At 46.3% G+C, this 22,859-nt stretch overlaps 1 protein-coding gene across 2 annotated transcripts; it reads left to right on the forward strand.

Annotated features, from left to right (window-relative positions):
• Positions 1-650: 650 nt before the first annotated feature.
• On the forward strand, positions 651-22,584 carry LIG3 (DNA ligase 3). 2 transcript variants are annotated; one of them, XM_033171647.1, is made up of 20 exons: positions 651-762; positions 2,442-3,024; positions 4,251-4,394; positions 5,856-6,053; positions 6,767-6,918; positions 7,780-7,946; positions 8,998-9,075; positions 10,763-10,931; positions 12,104-12,259; positions 13,055-13,186; positions 14,301-14,380; positions 14,848-14,935; positions 15,309-15,386; positions 16,107-16,230; positions 16,406-16,548; positions 17,407-17,481; positions 18,804-18,950; positions 19,721-19,895; positions 21,459-21,553; positions 22,182-22,584. In XM_033171647.1, the coding sequence occupies exons 2-20, from the start codon at positions 2,469-2,471 to the stop codon at positions 22,506-22,508; spliced, it is 3,084 nt and encodes a 1,027-aa protein (XP_033027538.1). In that variant the 5' UTR covers positions 651-762; positions 2,442-2,468; the 3' UTR covers positions 22,509-22,584. The 2 variants fall into 2 exon arrangements, with proteins under 2 accessions (XP_033027538.1, XP_033027539.1); XM_033171648.1 differs by lacking the exon at positions 651-762 and adding an exon at positions 2,074-2,161.
• Positions 22,585-22,859: the final 275 nt, after the last annotated feature.

Consider the following 22,859-nt stretch of genomic DNA (forward strand, 5'->3'; position numbering starts at 1 on the left):
CTAGTCCAACAGTCTAACCATTACACCACACTGTCTCTCACATGCTCCTAAGTAAGGGTGGAGGCTTGCCACCCTCATTGCTAGCCTTGCAACTGGATCTGGGCAGTAGAGCACATTTAGCACTGAGGGACTGCTGTTGATCACACTGGGACCTAATTCTAAAGAAATGTGCACCCTTACTTTAAAACTGTAGACTGCTTTGGTTCCCTTGGCAGAAGGGATATTTGTAAATACAACGAATAGATAAGTAAAATATTTTTGCAACTAGATCCATGCATACTAGGAGCAAGTGCCACTTAACAAAGTTCACTTGCCTACACAAAACACCTTTAAAGCACCCGCCACACGCACACAAATCCTGGGAGCTGTAGATCTGAGTGGTGAACTACAGTTCCCAAAATTCTTCTTGTATGCTTTAAAGCTATGGCGTTCCTACATAGACAAACGTCCAGTAGCAGCTTAGAGACCAACTACGTTTGTTCTTGGTATAAGCTTTCGTGTGCATGCGCACACTGAAAACGGGAGGTGAAGAGTTAATATGAGGGAAAGGGGGCGTGGCTTGCTCGGGTCGGGAGCGGAAACATGGCCTTGCGTGCTTCCAAAGAACCTTAGGAAAGCAGCAACAAGAAGGTGACGTCACGCCGCGGGGGCCGACGCGACTATCTGTGCGCATGCGCCCGCAGCACGAGCGAGAGGGGGCGCCGGAGATGCCCGGATTTAAAAGGGGTCTTCGCCGAGGCTGAAGGGGCGGCCTGAAGGAAGGTGGGTGTCCGCGAAGGAGGGGAGCTGGTTGAAAATGGGCGAGGGGGCGCGCCGGTGGGTCCTGCTCCCCGCTCCTTCAAGGAGCCTACACCTCAGCTGCTGGTGATGGGAGCCCATGGGGGGCGTGGCTTGCGCTCCCCCCTCCCAACCGTCAGTGTGGGGGATATAAATGGCGCATGCGCGGTAGCCACCAAGGTTCCCCTGCCCACGAGATGCCTGAGGCCACGGTGATGGGCAGGGAGGAGGAAAAATGGGACTCGGGGTTGGCGAGGGTGAGGAGCTGTTGTCAAGGGGTCTCTTTTTCTCTCTGCCTGGAGCCTCCTTTCCCCCTTTCTCTTCCTACCTAAGATAGACTTGAGGTGGTGGGGAGGCTCTCCCAATATTCATTGAGCAAGGTTGGTGGGATTAGCTTGTGAGTGTACTAAATAGAGAAGCGGGTCTGCTCCACGTGGGTTAACCCTAAAATTGCTAGGCATGCGTGTCGCTTGTAATATATTTCTCCTACTGACTGTAGCCATTGCACATGTTTTGTTTTTGCAACAGGACTAATTTAAATAAAAAGATTAAAAACTGCAAACCCGCCCAGTTTCATTAAGCTTCGATAGCGCTGAACTGTTATTTGACAACAGCCAGTTCAAAGTGCAAGTGTTAGTTCAAATGCCATTTGTAAAGAGGAAACTTTTCCCACTTGAAGGAATTCAGACCCATGGTAGCTCTCTTCTGCTGTCAGTTTCCTCTTCCTCCTTAGTTGCCCCTTGTAGAACACAGCTGTGGGGAGGAGGATGGGAACAAAAGTGGAATTAGTGGTTCTGCCTGTCTTTGGCTCTGACTCACCTCCTGCTGGGCTCTCTTTCATCTGCCCTACCAGCCGCCACAAAGTCAAACACTTGACCAAACCAGTTTCTTTGTGAGTGGGAAAGAGTTCTGTAACAGTAATATCACACCAGGAAAAAAAATGTTCTCCCTCACAGCTGCCAAAAAAATAACCACAATTTTAAAATGCTGTTTTCCAATTTTAGCCTCTCATACATGTCTCTCAAAAGTGGAGAGGGCTGGATTTCTTGAAGTACTGCAATTTAAGAAATTTGATAAAAGTAGAAGTTACGGCTTGTATTTTCTGCTGATGCTTCATTTTTTTAAAAACTGCAATTTTATGGTCTTAAGAGGCTCGGTGCTGTTTTGAACATTGTCTTTTATTTTAAATGAAATGTATATTTGATTATCCATTGTTTAGGAGCTGTATAGAGGGTTTCGCCTTAAAAGGTGGTTTTATATGTATTTTAAATAAATGAATCCCAAGTGAACGTCTCCATTCATTGAGGAAGACTGATGTCTCCAAGAGTAGTGGTGATTCCCCCTTTCAGCAGACACTGCAAGAGCCCTGTTGTCTCTTAAAAAGGCAAGTTAATTTATTGTGGCCTCAGTTTTTCTTATCTAGACCCCTTTTGTACAGAGTTATATGTGTCTTTCCCCACCGCCTCCCTGCTTTCTCTTAGCTTAGCACAGTGAGAAAAAAGGAGACCAGGGTGGAATCTACGCACATATAAAAATGCTGTGAAGCAGCTTTTTTAAAAAAAAGTTTTGAAAAAAACATTGAATTTTGCATAGCTCACTGTCGCCATCTAGTGTCACATTTGTATATTGCACTTTACAACACATTTGAAATGTTTTATTTGCAGCTGTGTAGCTGAGTCCCAGGAAACTACATGCCTTTTCTGCTCAGGGTACATCTCCTAAAGGTATCCAGAACCCTCAGCAGAAGTGAAAAAACCTTCTTGCTGTCAGCACAGACAGCTCAGACCCGTGCTGGCCACAGTTTCCAAAAGGTCATTGCCTTCCGCAGGTGCTCCTGGTTGTGGAGCAGCAGCACCCCATCTCCGGTTGGCTGGTGGTACCAGCCGTGCATTGCCCGTGGCTTTCTCTTCCCAGCGCCACTGCCCGTTTGGCCCTCAAAGCCCCTGTGCACAGTCTCCGAGATGGCAGAGCAGCGCTACTGCGTGGACTACGCCAAGCGAGGCACCGCAGGCTGCAAGAAGTGCAAGGAGAAGATCCTCAAGGGGATGGTGCGGATTGGGAAGGTGGTGCCCAACCCATTCACAGAGTCAGGTGGGGACATGAAGGAGTGGTACCACATCAAGTGCATTTTTGAGAAGCTGGAGAGGGCCCGGGCGACGACAAAGAAGATTGAGGACATCACGGACTTGGAGGGCTGGGAGGAGCTGCAGGACAGTGAGAAGGAGCTGATAAACCAGCACATCTCGGGTAAGCAGTGGTGGTAAGAGCAGTTATATAGAGCCCAGTATTCAGAGCCTTGGCTACTTAAAGTTAGCCACATTCATTTATATTATTAGTACTAGCATTGCAAATTTATTTATTTATTTATTTATTTATTTATTTAGATAGATAGTGTTTATTAGTTTTCAATTACAATCCAGTAATGGCCTCATTATAGCAATACCAATTTATAATACAATTATTAATACCAATCGTTCAAATACTGAATTATATAATTAAAATAAGGTGGCCCCCCACATGCTAGAATTGATGGCTTGATTATTTGCTTTATTTCTGCGTTCCAAAATTTTATTAATTTCTATTACATTCTAGTCATCATCATAATTCCTTATACAAGAACTGCTATATTCATAACTTCTGTTTGTGTTGACACATTAAATGATTTATAAAACTACAAATGAGGAACTCAAGCTATATCCTTGTTCTTCCTGTTTGTGGCAATTTTTCTGTCCCTGGTGTTTCTTCCTGTCCTTGTGTTTATTTTATGTTTTTATGGCATTTTTGTTTTGTTTTTGTTTTATTTTGCAGTACATTTTAAATTACATTTTGTACATTTATCAATATAACACAATAATCCATATATAGCATATCCATATACATATTCATATACATATACATGGTATGTTAATACATTATCAATTTTACTTTTCTTATATACTGCTTTTTCCATTTCTTTTTCATGTATTTATTTATTTATCCATGTCTTCCCTCCACCCGTGTGTGACTTCCTTATTGATTCTATATGATCTTCATATTGAGATTATATTTCTATATCTTAATTTACAATCATTCATTTTTGTATAATTTCATAGCGTAACTTGGTCTATCTTAACTTTGTGAGCTCAGTCTATGGCATTTATATCCCACCTTTCCATGGAACTCAAAGTGGCACACAGGGTTCTCCTCCTCCTCTCTTCTAATCCCTACAACAACCTGCCAGTCATCTTCCATTACTTTGCCAATAGGATCCTGCCCATAGTTAACCGATTTGTCACAAGTTGCCTGTGTTACGTTTGGCTTTTGAGATGAGGGCTATATACATGTCAAATCACACTTGCTAGTAGCTTCTCAGTTTTTTTTTTAAAAGGGAGGCAGGTTTCTCTGAACATGTATTACTCAAGACCTGTAGAGGTGTAGAATAAATTCTGTGGCTCCTGAAGCCTTTAACCTTTGACCCCCTCATATCTTCATAGATCTTACTTCCAAAGCTGCAAACACGCCGAAGAAAAAGGCCCCCGTCCAGGCGAAGATTTCTGCCAGTGGTCAAATCACCTCCCCCAAGAAAATGCCGGCAGCTTCTTCTGATCCATCACCAAAGAAATTTTCAGGGTTTACAGGTGCATAGGAGATGGACGGACCTCTTTGTTTTGGTTGTGATTCATTGGTGGCATTTCCGGCTCAGAGTCATAGCTTTGGTTCAGCGGGGAAATCTGCAGGTGCTCTTGGATGTGGCCAATCCTTGGCCAATGAGCTGGGTTTTAACATTTAGGCCATCTGCTGATAGTCTTCGTTAACTGATGATTTGGCAAGAGTCTCAAGGATGCAGGAAGAGCCCTGCTGGATTAAGCCAAAGGGTCCATCTGTTTCTGTATCTTGCACCTCACAGTGCAAAGCACAAAAGGCTACAGCCCTCCCTTGCAGTTGCATCCCAGCGCCTTGTATTCAGAGGTAGACTGCCTCTGAACATGAAGGTTCCATTTAGCTATTGTAGCCAATAACTTGGTAGACTCCTCCTCCTCCCCCTTCATCATCTCTATGATTTTGTCTAACTCTGCCTTGTAAGTAAGCCCACAAAAGTATACCAATCTGCTGGAGGGGGGTGGGGCTTACAGGTCTGCTACATTTCTCTGGGTGCAGAGGAAGGGCCTTTTTTCTCTGGCAGCCCACCTGTTCTGCACTGGCAATGGAGGAAGGATGGAACACGCTGTCCCTCCCTCTAGCCAGCTTGCTTGCCTACAAAAAATTCCTTGTCGCCTATGGCAAGTGGGCGAGTGGTTTGAGCTGGTCTAATCCCTTTTCTAAATCTAGCTAAGCCAGCTGGCATCACCACATCTTATCACAAGGGAATTCCATATGTTAAGTGTGCTGAGTAAAGAAGTCATTTTCTAACATCTGTTCTGAATCTGCTGCCCATCAGCTTCACTCCTAAGGTATGAAAGAGGTAGAAAAATGTACCTCTGTTCACAGTCTCTACACACAGGGATGGGGAAACCTCTGCCCTGCCAATTTGGCCTGCTGGGCTTCCCCATTTGGCCCATGAAGCTGTTTTGGCCAAGCCTCGCCCACCTTGCAACTCCCATCATCTCTGACCATTGCAGCTGGAGCTGATGGGTGTTGTAGTCCAGCAAGATCTGGAGGGCTGCAGGCTAGCCACCTCTGTGATACATGCCCCTATTGAGCACAATGAGCAAGACTTCCTTCCGATCACCCGGGCCTACGATCAGGCTGGCTGGTTTGACATTCCAAACCATTTGCTGGTGATGATCTGCAGCAGACGTCCTGATAAAACACAGATATCCAACGTGGTGCCCTCCAGATGTTGCCGGACTACATCCCTGAATTGTTGGGCAATCTGGCTAGGGCTGAGGGGAGCTGGAGCCTTCAGCATCTTCAGTTTTAATCCAGAAACAACAAATCTGAGAAACGCTGCCTTGGATCTACTCAGGTGTTGTCACCTACACCTGGTCCTCAGGATAGGATGGGCCAGAAGTGCAATTAAATGTTTTGGGGTGGGTGGGAAATCGCAGGTCATGCCAGTCGGCAGTATCTTCCCCTGAAGTTCTCCTTTTTCTGCACAGCTAAGCCGGGTAGCTCTGATGAAGTGGCCTCTGCATCTCCCCGCAAGCCCAGCTTGTCCACAGAGAAGAGTGATCCAAAGCACAAGGACTGTTTGCTGCGGGAATTCAGGAAGCTTTGTGCTATGGTAGCCGACAAGCCTAGCTACAACGTCAAGACCCAGATCATCCAGGACTTCCTGCAGAAGGGAACCAGCGGAGGTACAATTCCTTCTCCCTTTCCCTTTTTTAAAAAAATTGGGAGTGTTTGTGTTGATGTAGAGGGCAGGCTCAAATATATGAACAATTATTATTTATTATTATTATCTATTAAATTTGTATACCACCCTTCATCTGAAGCTCACAGGGCGGTTCACAACAGAAAAATACAAAAAGAAAAATATAAAATACCCCCAAAAAACAAACCAGTAACCCCCCCCCCCATATTATTATTTATTAAATATGAGTGATTTGCCAAATGGGACAAGTGGAACACAGTTCATTTCTTCATCCTGGTGATGTAATGTACGACATATGTGTGCTGTGCTATATGTCAGTGGTCCCCAAACGCTTTCAGGCCACTGCCCACTTTGTTCCATAAGCTCATTCCCAGTGCCTCAAACCCTACAAAAAGCATTTTTCTGAATAGCAGTTTGCACAACCCACTAAGGAGGATCATAGCACAATAACATTCAAAAGAGTAACAATTAGTTAACTGTTTTGCACTCAAAGTGACTTAGATGATAAAAATAGAAATAACAAAGACGTTGAAGTCAGATGTAAAATCAGCAATAAGCAAAGATTAAAATATTCATCTGCGATAAGCTTGGGTTGCTGTGATTAGGGCTGTGGGTTTTCCAGAGCCCTCTTCATTGTGGGCAAATGCGGTCCACAGAGGCCAGGCTGTCCATTCTCACCTCTTTCCTTGTACCCAGATGGCTTCCATGGCGATCTCTACCTGACAATCAAGCTGCTGTTGCCAGGGGTCATAAAGAGCGTTTACAACCTGAATGACAAGCAGATCGTAAAGCTCTTCAGCAGGATATTTGGCTGCAGCCAGGAAGACATGGTCCGAGACCTTGAACAAGTGAGGAATGAGTTTGTTGTGTAATGGTCTTGAATCTTGGCCCTCTAGGCCTAAGGTTCTGCACTTAGGCAGGAATAATCAAATGCACACATTTAGGACAGGGGACACCTGGCTTGGCAGCTGTACATAGGGAAAAGATCCAGTGGTTTAGTAGAACACAAGCTTAATATGAGTCAACAGAGTGATGCAGCAGCAAAAAAAGTGAATGCTAATCCAGGCTGCATCAACAGAAGTCTAGTGTCCAGATTGAGGGAAGCAGTAACCCCCCCCCCCATATTATTATTTATTAAATATGAGTGATTTGCCAAATGGGACAAGTGGAACACTATTCTATTCTGCCTTGGTCAGACCCCACCTGGAGCCCTGTGTCCAGTTCTGGGCACTACATTTTAAGAAGGATATTGACAAGCTGGAAGGTGTGCAAAGGAGGGAGACTAAGATGATCAAGGGTTTGGAAACCAAGCCTTTTGAGGAAAGGATAAGGAAGCTGGGGGTGTTCAGCCTGGAGGACAGAAGGGCTGTTACATGGAAGACGGAGCAAGCTTGTTTTCTGCTGCTCCAGGGGGGACAACCTGAATCACTGTATTCAGATGACAAGAAAGGAGATTCCAACTAAATATCAGGAATAACTTTCTGACAGTAAGAGCTGTTCTAAAATGGAGTAGACAACCTTGGGAAGTGGTGGATTCCCCTTCACTGGAGGTTTTTCAGCAGAGGTTGGATGACTATCTGCCAGGGATTCTCTAGCTGTTTTCTGTAGATGACTAGATTATTCTCAGGGTCCCTTCAAATCCTACATTTCTATTTTGTGTAAAGACTAATTCTATTACGTGATTTAGTCTATGATTCTATTTTAAACAGGGTGACGTGTCTGAGACAGTGCGGATCTTCTTTGAGCAGAGCAAATCCTGCCCCCCAGCTGCCAAGAGCCTCTTGACGATCCAAGAGGTTGATGACTTCCTGACACAGCTCTCTAAGCTTTCCAAAGAGGACGACCAGCAAAGCTTGCTGCAGGATGTTGCAAACAGGTATAGTAAGATGTTTGAGATTCCTGGCTAGGGAGATCAAGCTAGAGGGGAGGAACTTCTCCATGTCTCCAGTGTGTTATTGGGGCTCCCATAATTCCTTACCATCAGTTTATCTGACAGCTGGGACTTATGGGAGTTGTAGTCTGACAACGTCTGGAGGGCAGCAGATTAGAGGAAGGCCACAACAGGTTCTGCTCAAAGGACAGATTCTGAAGCGGCAGCACAAGTTCCCAGCTTGCTTTTGCAGAAGCAGGGATCCGTTTACATGTCTGAATGGAAGACTGTTTTGGTGCTTTTGTAATCCTGCTTGTGCAGTGATAGCAACCAAAACAAGGGGATGGAGCAAATCCCCTGTGGGGAAAGATTGCAGCATTTGGAACTTTTTACTCTAGAGAAAAGGTAAGAGAAGGAATTTTGTGAAACTATGCACGGCATGGAGAAAGTGGACAGAGGAAAGTTTTTCTCTCTGTCGCATAATATTAGAATTTGTGGTCATCCAATGACGCTGAATGTTGGGAGATTCAGGACAGATTAGAAGAAAGTCCTTCACTCTGCACATAGTTAAACCCTCCCCCCTCCCCCAGGAGGCAGTGATGGCCACTGACCTGAATGGCTTTAAAAGAGAAGTAGAGAAATTAATGGAGGAGAGAGAGCTATTGATGGCTACTAGGGGAAAGTGCTGCTGTGCTTGGCTCCTGCTTGCATGCTTCTCTTTGGGGCATCTGGCTGACTAATGTGAGAGCAGGTTGCTGGACTAGATGGGCCACTGGACTGATCCAACAAGAAAAAAATCACTGGGGAGTAATAATCTGCATAGAAGTGGGAGGGGAGCTCAGTGTTCTCCCTACTGCCCCTTCCTTTACAGGCTGGCTTGGTAGGCTGCTGTTGTGTCTGTTTTGATCTTCAGCACCGCAAGCTTCATGTTCCTTATGATTAAGTTTTTTTAATAAACAAGTGCACAGTTTGCAGCTGATAAAGTCTCCAATGATTAATGGTTATGCTTCATAATCTTGTTTTATGATTGTTCTTTATTGGGTTTTTTTATTTTCAGGTGCACGGCCAATGACCTGAAGTGCATCATCCGGCTGATAAAGCATGACTTGAAAATGAATGCTGGAGCCAAACATGTGTAAGCGCTCTCTGTGTGTATGTCGTTTCTAGAAATAATGCAGAAGTCTAAAAGTGGGATGTGATGGAGACATAGAAGACCGCTTGGGCTCATTTTGAAATGGAGCTAGAGAACCTGCTGCTCTCCTGACTCTCAACAGCCCCAGCAACCAAGCATTTAGTGTAGCATAGCAGTTAGACTGCTGGACTAGGACCTGGGAGACCAGGGTTCATATCCCACTCAGCCATGAAGTTCACTGTCTCCCAGCCTAACCTACCCCACAGGGCTGATGTGAGGATTAAAGGAGTAGGTTTGGGGAACCATGTATACCACCCTGAGCCCCTTGGAGAAAAAGATGGGATATAACTGCATTAAATACGAATACATATAGTGTCATCAGCCCAGTATTGTGCAGTGCTCTGCCAATGGGGATTCAGAAAACGCCTTCTGTGCCAGCTTTTGGAACGCCTGCTGAAAATGTTTCTATTCTGCCAGGCCTATGCAGCCAATTAAGAAAAGATCCTTCCACGATGGTTAATGGTGTAACAATTATGGTTTTATTGCTGTAAACCAATGTTGACTTTCTTTTATGATTCAGTGGTACACAATTTTTAAATAAATACAGCCATACATTGGAAGTTGACTTCCAAAACGTTTGGAAACCAAAGTGCGGCTTCTGATTAGCTGCAGGGAGAAGCTCCTGCAGCCAATCAGAAGCCACGAAAGCCCCATTGGACATTCAGGTTCCAAAGAATGTTCACAAACCAGAACACTCACTTCCAGTTTTGCGGCGTTCAGGAGCAAAAACATCCGAGTATCAAGGTGTTTGGAATCCAAGATACGACTGTATGTAGAAATTTATTACAATTACTGTTAATTATATACTTGCAATATATAAACAAACACATATGTTGACTCTGACAACAATATACTATCGTACCTTGGTTCTCGAACGCCTTGTGACTCGAACATTTTGGCTCCTGAACGCCACAAACCCGGAAGTGAGTGTTCCGGTTTGCGAACGTTTTTTGGAAGCCGAATGTCTGATGCAACTTCCATAGCTTCCGATTGAGCCCAGGAAGCTCCTGCAACCAATCGGAAGCCGCGCCTTGCTTTTCCAAATGTTTTCGAAAGTCGAACAGATTCCATTCAAGAACCAAGGTACAACTGTATCTAAAAGACAATCCTATTTTTGAAAAGGCACATACCACCCACTCAAGAAGGTCACAGATAATGAAGAGAGAAAGGCCTGATTGAAAAAGGGATGCTTTTGCCTGGCACCTAAAACTATGCAACGATGACACCAGGCAAGCCTCCCTGGAGAGAGAATTCCACAAACAGGGAGGTGATAAATAATGCACTGACCTTTAAATATCCAGGCCTCAGTTTTTCCTCAGCTATTCTGTGGTCTTATCCCTCACACAGCCCTCTTCAGCTCCTTTCTCCCCTCTTCTCTCTCAGTTGACAAGAATACAAGAAAAGCCTGCTGGTTCAGGCTAGCGGTCCACCCTCAAGCACAACAGCCCTCTCCCATCCTGTGACTTCCAGCATTGCTGCCTCCAATAGTGAAGGCAGAACAGAACCATTGAGGCTGGTAGCCATCAATAGCCCCTCTCCTCTATGACTTCGTCTAATCTTTTATAGGAAAATAATATGAGAGACTGTTAACTCCCACAATCTTTCTCCCTGCCTCCTCCTTTCCTTTCAGGTTGGATGCCTTGGATCCAAATGCTTACGAGGCTTTCAAAGCCTCACGCAACCTCCACGACGTGGTAGAAAGGGTGCTGAGGAACCAGCAGGAGTCCCAGAAGGTGCCAGGCCTAAAGAGGACTCTCAGCGTCCAGGCCACGCTGATGACCCCCGTTCAACCCATGCTGGTAAAAAGAAACAACCCCAAACCCTGTTACCTGGTGGTCTTCTCATCCAACCTGTGGAGCTCCCTTTAGATGCCCTCCTGTTCCCATCTCTGTCAACTGTTTGGCTTTTAATGAAGGCTAAAACAAGGAAGAATCTAGTGGCCCTTTTTGTGGGATGAGCTTGCATGGACCACAGTCCATTCTGCAATGTAAGAGCCTGGCTGCTGCCAAAGAGGGGTCCATCCAGCCTAGCATTCTGTTCTCACAGGGACCAACTGGATGCCAGAAGATGGGGGAAAGTAGGGCAGGTGTATAAATCATTCCAGAGCTGCTTCCAAGGAGGGAGAGGTCTTGTGATCTGCAGGCGGGTCTTCCAAAGTGCTGAGAATCCCTTTTTCAGAGGGAGAGCAGCTATCCCCAATCTGGTGCTTTCTGGATATCTCCAACTACAGTTCCCATCAGTCACTAGGACTGGCCGATATATCAATATATCGTCCAAAACCGGTTTGAAGTCCATATTGTGAGATCAGTTTCATAATTTTTGACCTGGCAATAGATTGTGAATCATGATGTGTGTGTGCTATGCAAAAATCACAATGTGGGGAAAAACGTGAAGCCAGCCAGTGCCTCTACATAGCTCCATCCTTATTTCAGACATTGTGATATATTGGTATATCATGATGTTGGAAACCAGATATCATGCAGTGCTGTCAGCCACACTGGCTGGGCTGATTGGAGTTGTAATATGAGACCTCCAGAGGACACCAGGTTGTTGCAGAAGGTCCCAGGATCACACCTCAACACCTCGGGTGGAGGGGAGAAGATTGGAAAAAATCTCTGCCTGAGCAGCTGGAAGATTGCTGTTGGATTTTGACAGTACTGTTTTACATAGGTGTTGGTCTGCATAGTAGAAGACAACTTGTGCCTAGCTTGTACAAGGAGAAGGGACATAGATCAGGGCTAGAGAAACTGCCTTGCAAGCGGAAGGTCTTCGGTTCAACCTCCAGAATCTCCCAGTAGGGTTGGGAGAGACTTCTACCTGAAATCCCGGAGAGCTGCTGCCAGTCAGTGTAGACAGTACAGAGATAGGTGGACCCATGTTCTGGCATGATATAAAGCAGCTTCCTGTGTTGTAGATCTGCATGCAATTAAAAGTCATAAGATGGGTTTTTCCTTCTCCTTTCTCCCACAAGGCCGAGGCCTGTAAGTCCATCAAGTATGCCATGAAGAAATGCCCCAACGGGATGTACTCGGAGATCAAGTACGACGGAGAGCGTGTCCAGGTGCACAAGAAAGGCGACCACTTCAGCTACTTCAGTCGCAGCTTGAAACCTGTCCTTCCACACAAGGTCAGTGGAACCTTCTGTTACTTGATTATGATTGCGTTTATATCCCACCTTTTTCTACAAGGAGCTTAAGGTGGTTTGCATGGTCCCTTCCCCCATTTCCTCATCACAACAACCCTGTGAGGTAGGTTAGGCTGAGAACCAATGTCTGGCCCAAGGTCACTCAGTGAGCTTCATGGGCGGGGGAGCGGGGCGGGAATTGAACCTTGATCTCCCAGGTCCTAGTCTGACACTAATCACTGTGCCACACTGTCTTTACACCACTCCAGTGTTTGGAGTTTATAAGCAGCAGCAGAAGGTTAACATAGTGTAATGAATCTTTGCTTGGAGGATACCTTTCATTGGAAGGTATTCAGACTGAGAGTATAGGAAATAGTTCTGCAGTGCTGGCTGACTAACGTGTTGGTTGACCTCTCACCTCGTGGAAATTGTAAACAGGCTGCAACCTAAGACATATCATTCTTAAACTTCAAAGGATAGAGATGGGTTGGCATAGAGTTTAAGGGTGCGGGAATAGTTTGGGAATCTGGAGGTCCCTTACTCTGTCTGTTTAAACCCCTTTCTGCAATGTGAGTTGTGCCCAAACTTCCAACACTCTTTGGGTTGCTTTCTGTGGAAACAAATGGCTGGCTGATTACTGATATCACATGCCTGGCATGTTCTAGTATAGGGGAAGTAGGTGCCCTTGCCTTCTCCAGCAGAGTTCTGCTGCCTGAAGTGATCACCTGACTCTCCCTAACAGGAGGAGTGACCCAGGCAAGAAACCCTGATCTCATGATGTGCTTTTGTTTAAACCAGGTGGCCCATTTCAAGGACTTCATCCCCAAGGCTTTTCCAGGGGGACACAGCATGATCCTGGATGCAGAAGTCCTTCTAATCGACAACAAGACAGCCAAGCCCCTTCCCTTTGGGACACTTGGAGTGCACAAGGTGCGTGGTTATAATCTCTCCCTGCCTAGAAAATGGAAGAAATGACCCAACTCACTGCAAAGCAGGTTGATTTTATTAAAACACAGCAAGTAACAGCAGATGGGAGTTGTAGTTGAAAACATCTAGGGGGCACCAGTTTGGGAGATGCTAAGCTTAGGTTGTGGGGCAGACAGTGGCAAGGCTGGTAGGTTATAGCATTGGGTATCATATGTAGGAAGACAAGAATTTTCCTTCCCCCCCGCTCTCATGCAACTCATGGGATTGACCACTGAAACTGTCAGCTTAGACTAGATTCAGGGAAGATGGGAAGAACTTAAGAAAGGCAGAATTTAGGGACATCTCGCCTACAGAGAGGCCATGATTTACTTAAACTATGGTTTATTAAACCTTGGTTTAATGTTACATGCAAATCCTGCCCAGTGTTTTAACTGTGGTTTGTTTACTGCCAGTAAACCACAATCTGAAGCTGTTTTTTAATGATGTCTCATTTTAACATGCAAACCTAGCCTGCTTCCTTAACTGTGGGTTGTCGGACCACCTCACCCCCAGTCACTCATCAAGCTAGAAGGGCACTTTGCTAGCAAAGTTTGAAGCATTGAGCCATGGTTGGTTTGATCATCTGTGGAACAGCTCACTGGGTTAAACAGGGGCACCGTCATTGGTCTGACAAAGATCAGTTTCCTAGACGAAACTGATTCCTGCATTGCACAGAGTTGGACTAGATGACCCTTTGGGTACTTCTCAACTCTTTGGTTCTGTGAAGTTCCGAGAGGGGGGCAGGGAGCAACCATGGGAGGATCTGAAGCCCTGTCTGTGAGCTGCACAAAGTAAACTCCAACTCCCATCAGCCCAAGCCAGCATGACTAATGGTCAGGGGTAATGGGACCTGCAGTCCAGCAAGGTCTGGAGGGCACCAGCTTCCCCAGCCCTGGCACAGGGAGAGGCTGCGGCCAGTCACAGTGGAGAAAGGCAGGCCAAAGAGGAGAGGCAGCAAGGAGACCTAGGGAAGACTGTGAGCCTTGCCAAATGGAAGAGCTTCAGCCTAGCTCTACTGGGTTTTTCTCCCCAACCCCAAATACAATCTGTGTTCTATCACATCACTGTCTCTCTGCAGAAAGCAGCTTTCCAGGACGCTAATGTCTGCCTCTTTGTGTTTGACTGTATCTACTTCAACGACGTCAGTCTGATGGACAGGTGGGTCTCATTCTCTCGGTATAACTCGACACCGTATCTGTTCCTATTTATCCCCTTTCATCTGCAGAACTGGCCCTTCTACAGGTGCCATATAATACCCATTATGCACTTGTAAGAAATTGAATATTTTAGTGCGGCGGCAGCCACACTTTGGAACACCAGGGAGGCACCTTCACTGTCCTATTTTTCACACCTGTGAAAAACACTTTTGATTAGGCAAGGCTACCCAGATATGTAGAATGTTGATCTGTGTTCTAATCTGGTTTTTAGCATATCTTTGGTTTTCATTATTCTTTGAATGTTTTAAATAGCTGCTTTTTTACTGTTTTTATTGGCGACTTCACTGTTTTATTCTTTTAATGTCTACATTTCATGAAATAAATAAAAATTAAATTAAGTTAGGCCCATTGCGTCCCGAAACCTGTTTTTCTCATCATCCCTCTCCATCTCTGCCCTGTTTTCTCCAGGCCGCTCCGTGAGCGCCGCAAGTTTCTCTACGATAACATGGTGGAAATCCCCAACCGAATCCTATTCTCGGAGATGAAGCACGTCACGGTGGGTGCCATTCCAGACTGTGAGCTGGAAACACTTGGAAATGTCCCCACGGGGAATATTGAAGACTCTCGAATCGCCACCAGCAAAAATGAGCTCAGTATTCTGAGGAGCCTCCCAGCAGTAGCCTTATAATGTCCACAGTGTTCTGGAATCCAGACAGTTCTTTTATGTTTTGTCCAGATTTGACTGAGGTAGAAAATCCTAGCTAGGAATGGTGACAGAGTGACTTCCTTACATTCCATTCTTGGTAGAAAGAGTTTTACAGTTCTGCATTTTGTTCCTTATTATTATTATTATTATTCCTGCAAGAAACTAACACAGCCAATCACTCCCCCTCTGGTAATCCTTTTTAACTTGGCTATATCTCTTTCAGAAAGCTTCAGACCTTGCTGATATGATCAACCGAGTCATCCGTGAGGGGCTGGAGGGACTGGTGCTGAAAGACGTGAAGGCATGTAGCCTTGTGTTTTTGATGCACACACCGGACAATTTATTTTACTTAGCTTTACTCAGCTTGGTTTATTTTAAAAACATTAATAAGTGGTTTACATAAAATGGTACAAAATATTCATTAAAATTGGCAATAACACCCGTAAACATAATAAAATGATCATAGATAAAATCAACCTTCTTTAAAAAAAAGAACATAAAATTACCTGTCGAGATAGGCTTGGCTAAGCAAAAAGGTTTTAAAAAGATAAAGGGGCCCCTGACCGTTAGGTCCAGTCGCAGATGACTCTGGGGTTGCGGCGCTCATCTCGCTCACATAAGTGCCTGCCTAATATAAAGAGGCAGGAAGTACCAGAGACTAGGGGCATGACACTAAACTATCCGTTTCTCTCATGTGTGCAACAGACATTATGCTGCACTTGTAAAAGTGACAGCTCCACAGATTGAAGCAGCCAAAAGGGGCACATTTTGATTACTTTTTAGACAGAAGAGTGAGGTGCAAATGTGTGTTAAACTGAAGGTCTCCATCTAGAAATCGTCTCTCTCTTACCCCTGCCTCTTCCAACTTCACATCTATCAGCTGGCATTGTCCTAGAGCTTCAATGCCTATTTTTGCAAGCATAAGGACTAGGAGGTAGTTTTTTGTTTTTAAACATGACACACAGCCCTGGATGTGATACGCTGGCCAACCGCCCCTTCTTTCTTGCTTTGGCCTGTGCAGAGCCTCTATGAGCCAGGAAAACGCCACTGGCTCAAAGTGAAGAAGGACTACTTGAACGAGGGGGCAATGGCTGACACGGCAGACCTGGTGGTCTTGGGTGCCTTCTACGGCCAAGGGAGCAAAGGTGGGTGTCTTAGAAACCAGCCTCTGGAACACCTGGGAGGCCTGGGAAATTTCCTGCCCCCCCCCCATCACTGCAACCAATCTTGTTGGTTGCGGTCCATGGGGCATAAAGTAGGTGTTTCCAGTTAAGTTTCTCTAAAGCAGGTACCCCATTTCCCTCCCTCTCTCTGCCACAGGGGGGATGATGTCCATCTTCCTCATGGGCTGCTACGATCCCGACAGCCAGAAGTGGTGCACGGTGACCAAATGCGCTGGCGGCCACGATGATGCCACGCTGGCCCGGCTGCAAAAGGAACTGGACATGGTGAAGATCAGCAAGGTTTGCAGCCCGGAGGTGTCACTGCCCTCGAGTGTCTGTTGCGGGGATTCTCAAACCTTTGAGAGCTGCTGTCAAGTCAGCATACATGAGAACAGGTCCAATGGCCCATCTAGGCCAGCATCCTGTTCTTACAGTTGCCAGCCAGATGTCTCAGCAGGAAACCCACAAGACAGCACCTGAGCACAAGAGTGCTCTCCCCTTCCTGCAGTTTCCAGCAACTGGCATTCAGAAGCATCACTACCTCTGACCATGGAGCCAGAGCACAGCCATCATAACTAGTAATAGCCATCAATAGCCCTCTCCTCCACAGATTCGTCCAATTGTCTGTTAAAACCATCCATCTGGTGGCCTTCATTGCTTCTTGCAGGAGCAAGTTCCATAGTTCAACTGTGCACTGCATGAATAAGTCCTTTCTTTTATCCCTTCTGAATTTTCCAACATTCAGCTTCATTGGATGCACACAAGTTCTAGTGTTTCTCCATGCCCTGCATAAATTTTTTTTAACTTCTCTCAAAAGTCCCAGACACTGCAGTTTTTGCTCAGAGCGGTGTCACTCCATCCCCTTGATCATTTTGACAACACTGAGCTAGATGGAATAACGGCCCGACTCAGCCTATGGCTGCTTCCAGTAGTCCTTTCAGCGCTGTTACACTCCAGTTTTGTTGTGTGGGCTTCCCAGAACAGTTAGCTGTGATTGGCCACTGTGAGAAGAGAATGCTGGGCCATGCTGGACCTCCATGGGCCCTGATACAGCAGCCAGGCTCTTCTTCAAAGATCTTCCAAGGGGTGCAGCTGGTAGGCTCAAGGAATGGGATTATTTTGAAGGTGACTTCCTGTGTTGTTTTCTCTCCTTCCTAGGATCCCAGTAAGATTCCAAACTGGCTGAAAATAAATAAGAATTATTACCCAGACTTCATTGTTCCAGATCCAAAGGTAAAACAGCCAGAGAAGGAGAGAGGGGCCAGAAGCTGCAGGGCGAGAGGAATAGGATTGTCCCTGTGCAAAAGTAACAATGGGCTCTGATTTTCAATGTGGACCTTTTTTAGATGTTGTGGGCAGAGGGGCTCAGTAAATGAATTGTTAGTGTCTGGTGTGGCTAGATAGGTGAAGCTAAGCAGATATGAACCCAGTTAGATCCTTGGTTGAGAAACCACTGTTCCATATGAGAGCTTTGTGTGTTGGGTGGGGGGTAGTTCAGTTTTTAAAATTCCACATACAGTCGTACCTTGGTTCTCGAACAGAATGCGTTCCGGGAGTCCATTCGGCTCCCAGAACTGTTCGAAAACCAAGATGCGGCTTCCAACTGGCTGCAGGAGCGTCCTGCAGCCAATCAGAAGCCACGCCGGATGTTCAGCTCCCAAAAATCATTCAAAAACTGGAACACTCTCTTCCGGGTTTTGATCGTTTGAGATCCAAGGTACGACTGTATACAAAAAATTGCACATTCCTAAACCCTTGGATCTGCCCCATGGCTAGTGGGTAGGGGAGATCAGGAGAATCCCCTGTACTTCCGGTGCCTATGTGCCAAGCGGGCCTTGCCCAGCAATCGAAGTGGAGAACTTAAAAGCTCTTTTCGCAATAGATAACCCCAAGCAGACTCGGCTCAAAAAGAGCTCTGCCTTGCTTGGATTTAACTTGCACAATTTGAACCATCCTGTCTTCAGCCAAGTATGGTTTAAATCACACAAGTTAAATACGCACAGGATGCGATCAGCTTGTATTTGTGTGTTTGTCAAAAGTCCCTTTTAATCATATCTGTTCATTTGGCACCCTGCCTCTTCTGTGGATCAAAGACCCAAAGTGGGTTTTCCTATGAACTCAGAACACACACCATGTTGCCTCAACCACTTCCCTCAGATCTCCTTACCATGTTGAAAAAAGAATCTCGTTCAAGTATATTGGGAGCAGATGAATGTTTCTCAGACTTCTTGAAAACAAGGAAGAGGGAGCATTATCCAGGCTGTGTATATGTGCGTGCTTAATACACTACAATTCTGCACCCATTACTCCCAAGACCGCCTCTCTGGTCATGAGGACTAGTAGTTTCCTTTAGAATTTTCAGAACACAAGCTGAGATTCTTGGGGTGCTGAATTCTGTTCCAGTCTTGTGCAGAACTCGCACAGAATTCTGGCTGTTCTCCAGCAGAGTTCTCCCTCACAAACTGCTATCCTTTAACTGCATTGGGCAGCAGAGAGAGGGTTGGCCAAAGAAAGGTTGGGTCAGCTCATTCTGCGATTGTTGCCTTCTGCCTTAGGAAGCACCAGTCTGGGAGATCACGGGGGCTGAGTTCTCCAAAGCAGAGGCCCACACCGCCGATGGGATCTCCATCCGCTTTCCACGCTGCACGCGGATCCGAGACGACAAAGACTGGACCACGGCCACCTCCCTACCACAACTCCGGGTGAGTCACCCACTTCTTCTGCTCATCTGCCCTTCCTTCAGAACCAAAAGGAGTGGAACTTCACTTGATTCTTAGGGGAAGCAGCTGTAGCTCAGTGGTGGAGCATCTGTTCAGGTTCAGTCCCCAATGACGTCACCAGGTTAGATTAGGAAGGTTTCTCCTGCCTGGAATCTAGGAGAGCCGCTGCCAGTCAGTGTGGATAGTGCTGAGCTAGGTGAACCTGTGGTCTGACTCAGTACGAGGCAGCTTCCTCTTGTTTCATAGAATCATAGAATTGTAGAGTTGGAAGGGACCTCAAGGGTCATCTAGTCTAACCCCCAACCCTGTAGTCAGAACCAAGAGGCCTAGAATCATGCTTTGGTATGGCTGGCAAAAGGCTTTTGTCTGAAATCCTGGAGAGCCACTGTCAAGTCAGTGTAGGCAGTGCTGAGTAAGATGGACCAGAGGTCTGGCTCAGCTTTATTTGTACATGTGTGTTTGTAAATAGATTGATAGATCTTTTAAAATTATGTTTTTCATTTCAAGGGGAAGGGCTGGAGCTCATTGGTGAAGTGTATGTTCTGCATGCAGGAGATCCGAGGTTCAGTCCCCAATAGTATCCCTGGGTTGGGTTGGCAAGGTTTTTCCTTGCTGAAACCCAGGGGAGCTGCTGCCAGTCAGTGTAGACAATACTGAGCTAGATGGACCCGGAAGCACCTTCCTTTGTTCCTTGGCTGAGGGATTCTTTCCTGTTTTCTAATGGCAAATCCCTGTACTCTGGCGGGGGGCAGGAGCTTTACCATTTGTCCAAGGAGAAGTCTGACTTCACTGTGGTCGCCATGGAGGAGGAGAACTCCACAGCTGGCAGCAGCGGAGAGACAGAAGGGCAGTCGAGGTCTTCCACTCCCCGCAAGGCTCTGAAGCAGCCCTCCAGCAAGTCCCCGGCAAAAGCTAAGAAGCCTGAAGGTGTGGGGGCTGGGGTGTTTGTTGCTGTGGGAGGGGGTGGTGGGGAGGGCTGTTGAAAGTTCCCTTGGGCATCAAACCCTGCCCCAAATACAGACACACCCAGCTGTGTTCCTGCTTTGTCTTTTGACAACACATGGTGAGGTGCAGCTGTAGAAGCAGGGCCTTTATGGTCATGGCCCCAGGGCAACCCAAAGCCACAGTTCTTCACTCTCTGCAAGGTGCACCTTTTTTCTTATAGAGATTGGCTAGGTCAGAGAGGGAGGGGAGCTTCTGGCCCTCCAGATGTTGGTTATAACTCCCAGCATCCTCCCTGGCCATTGGCAGGCACTGATGGGAGTTGGACGTCTAGCAAACCACAGGTTCCTCCATCCCTGCAGTGGGCATTGTGCACTGATCAGTCTTTCAGTTCATCAGTGGTGCTGTTCCATTTTTGTAATTCATGCTTTAGGTTTCTCCATGTCTCTATAATAGTTACTTGTTTTTTGTTCTGGAAGCTGCTCTGAGCTTTGGACAAGCAGCATAAATTGTTTCTGGGTAATAATAATAATAATTAATAATAATAAAATTTATTTATACCCCACCCTCCCTGGCCAAAACTGGGCTCAGAGCAGCTAACATCACATATATAACATATTTCCATAAAGAAGAGAAGAAGAAGAAGAGTTTGGATTTGATATCCCGCTTTTCACTACCTGAAGGAGTCTCAAAAAAAATCAAATCAGAATCAGAATCAAAATCAAATCAGAATCAAAGTGAAATCCAATCAGATGGCAACCTGCAAATTAGAGATGGGGACCTTAAATGCTCACCAGGCCTGTTTATACTGATCTTATATGAGCCTGTGAGAAAAATTGAGAGGCCACTTTCATGCAAGTTCTTATAAGGAGAGAGGGGGACCCCAGCCAAAGGCCTACCCTCTCTCATGGAGGGGCAACACCAGTCCCTGCCACATGCTTTCCAGAACATTATCTAGGCCACCCTAAAGCCCATCCAAACCCTAGTATGAAATAGACTGTTGCAATCAAGTTGCCTGTCACTAGCCAGGAATAGAGTGATGATCGGCCACTGCGAGAAGGGGAGAGACTGTATTTCAGTTGGAGCACTTGCTTGGCACCCAGAAGTTCGCAAATTCAGTCCCCAAGTGGGAGAGACTCCTGCATGAATGCTGGAGATGCCGCCAGTCAGTGTAGACAGTACTGAGCTAAATGGACCAATAATCTCACTCTGTATAACAGCTTCCTGTGTTTATTTGAGAACAGGATACTGGACTAGATGGGCCATTGTCCTAATCCAACAGGCTCTTCTTCTGTGGCTTTAACTGGTGCTGATAATTATTTTAAGTGATCAGTTTCCCACTCCACAGTTTATGGGGTGAGGTGAGCTAGAAGACCAGTGCACTTTTTGAGATTGTTTTTAAAATAGCATTGTGTGACCTCTTGAGTGGGAAGGACACATCACCACAAGATGCCCACCTTTGACCCTTCTGCACTGCCCTCTCCCTTCTCCTGGCAAGGCAGCCTAACTCACTGATGTAGAATGTTTTGTTGTCTTTTTTCTTTTTAGCCAGCAAACCTGTAGAAAAGTCCCCGCTGAAGAAGGCCACGGAGAAGCGAGGAGAGAAGAGGAAAGCCTCTGAGCTGGAAGGAGAGAAGGGGAAGGTAAGAGGACCTGACCTCCTTATCCCTCTCCTGGGATATGGATATCAGTGGCTACTAGCCAGGATTGCTATAATCTGCCTGCACTGTTGGAGACAGCATACCCCTGAATACCAGCTCCTGGGGGGAGTGTACTCGCCCCCTGCTTGCAGACTTCCCAGAGGTAAATAGCTAACAGCTGTGAAAAAAGCGTTCCTTTGGCCTGATCCAGCTGTGCTCTTCTTACTTTCTTGTAACTGAAGGAAGCGTTCTGAACAACAATCTGAATCCTTTGGAAAAAGACAATGTTTCATAGAATTGTAGGAAGAGACCCAAAGGGTCATCTAGTCCAACCTCTTGCGATGCATTTTATTTCCAAAGGAAGCCTTCCAGTGATGGAAATGCTTTGTCGGGGGCTTTTCAGACATTGCCGATCAGTGCCTGCAAAGCCCCTTTTGTCCAAGCCCTCCCCCACCTTCGGTGATGTCAGGTAGGTGTGGCTCGGTTGAAGCAACCTCATGGGGCAAATGGAGAAGTCCTGTGGGCCCGACTAGGCCTGTGGGCCGCCAGTTCCCAACCCACCATATAGCAAGCTGAGTCCCTCCTCACTCACCACCCTGTTGTGTGTGCCTTCCCATTTCTCTGCCCGCAGATGCTGCTGGATATCTTCACTGGGGTGAAGCTGTACCTGCCTCCTTCCGTGGAAGGCTTCAGCAAAATCAGGCGGTATTTTGTTGCCTACGACGGAGACCTGGTCCGCGAATTTGACACCCTCCTCGGCGACACACGTCATGGGGGACGTGGAAGAGAATCCATCTGCCAAGCACGTCTCCCCGGACTGGATCTGGGAATGCATACGGAAAAGGAGGCTGGTAGCCCCTTGCTAAGATGGTCTTTGGCCCATGCCAGGGCCGCAGCAGCCACAGGGACAGGTGAGGGGAGCAAGGTGGCTTTAAGGGTGCCTTTACTACATTTTTAAAGAAAAGGTTTAACACCTTTGGGATGAAATTTGCAGCTCTGATAAACTGACATTATGGAAATCAAATTAAATCTCACCTCATGGGTCTGTTCTAATTTCTAGGAATAAAGGGTATAGTCGTCGTCGTCTCTCTCTCCCCCCCCCCCCACTGCAAAATGAAAAGGGCTAAGGGAGCAATTCTCCTACTATAGGGTCAAGACCCACAAGTGCAGCAGAGCTGTCACTGCCATGCAAACTCCTCAGCCAAGTCTGAAGGTTTCTGCCTTTTACTCCCCTTTCTACAAGAGAATTTTCTCCTACCTCCTCCCCATGTGGGAACATGTTGCCTGGCTTGGGAAGAGGCTGTCATTC

Source organism: Lacerta agilis, chromosome 15, assembly GCF_009819535.1.
Source record: "Lacerta agilis isolate rLacAgi1 chromosome 15, rLacAgi1.pri, whole genome shotgun sequence".
NCBI lineage: Eukaryota > Metazoa > Chordata > Lepidosauria > Squamata > Lacertidae > Lacerta > Lacerta agilis.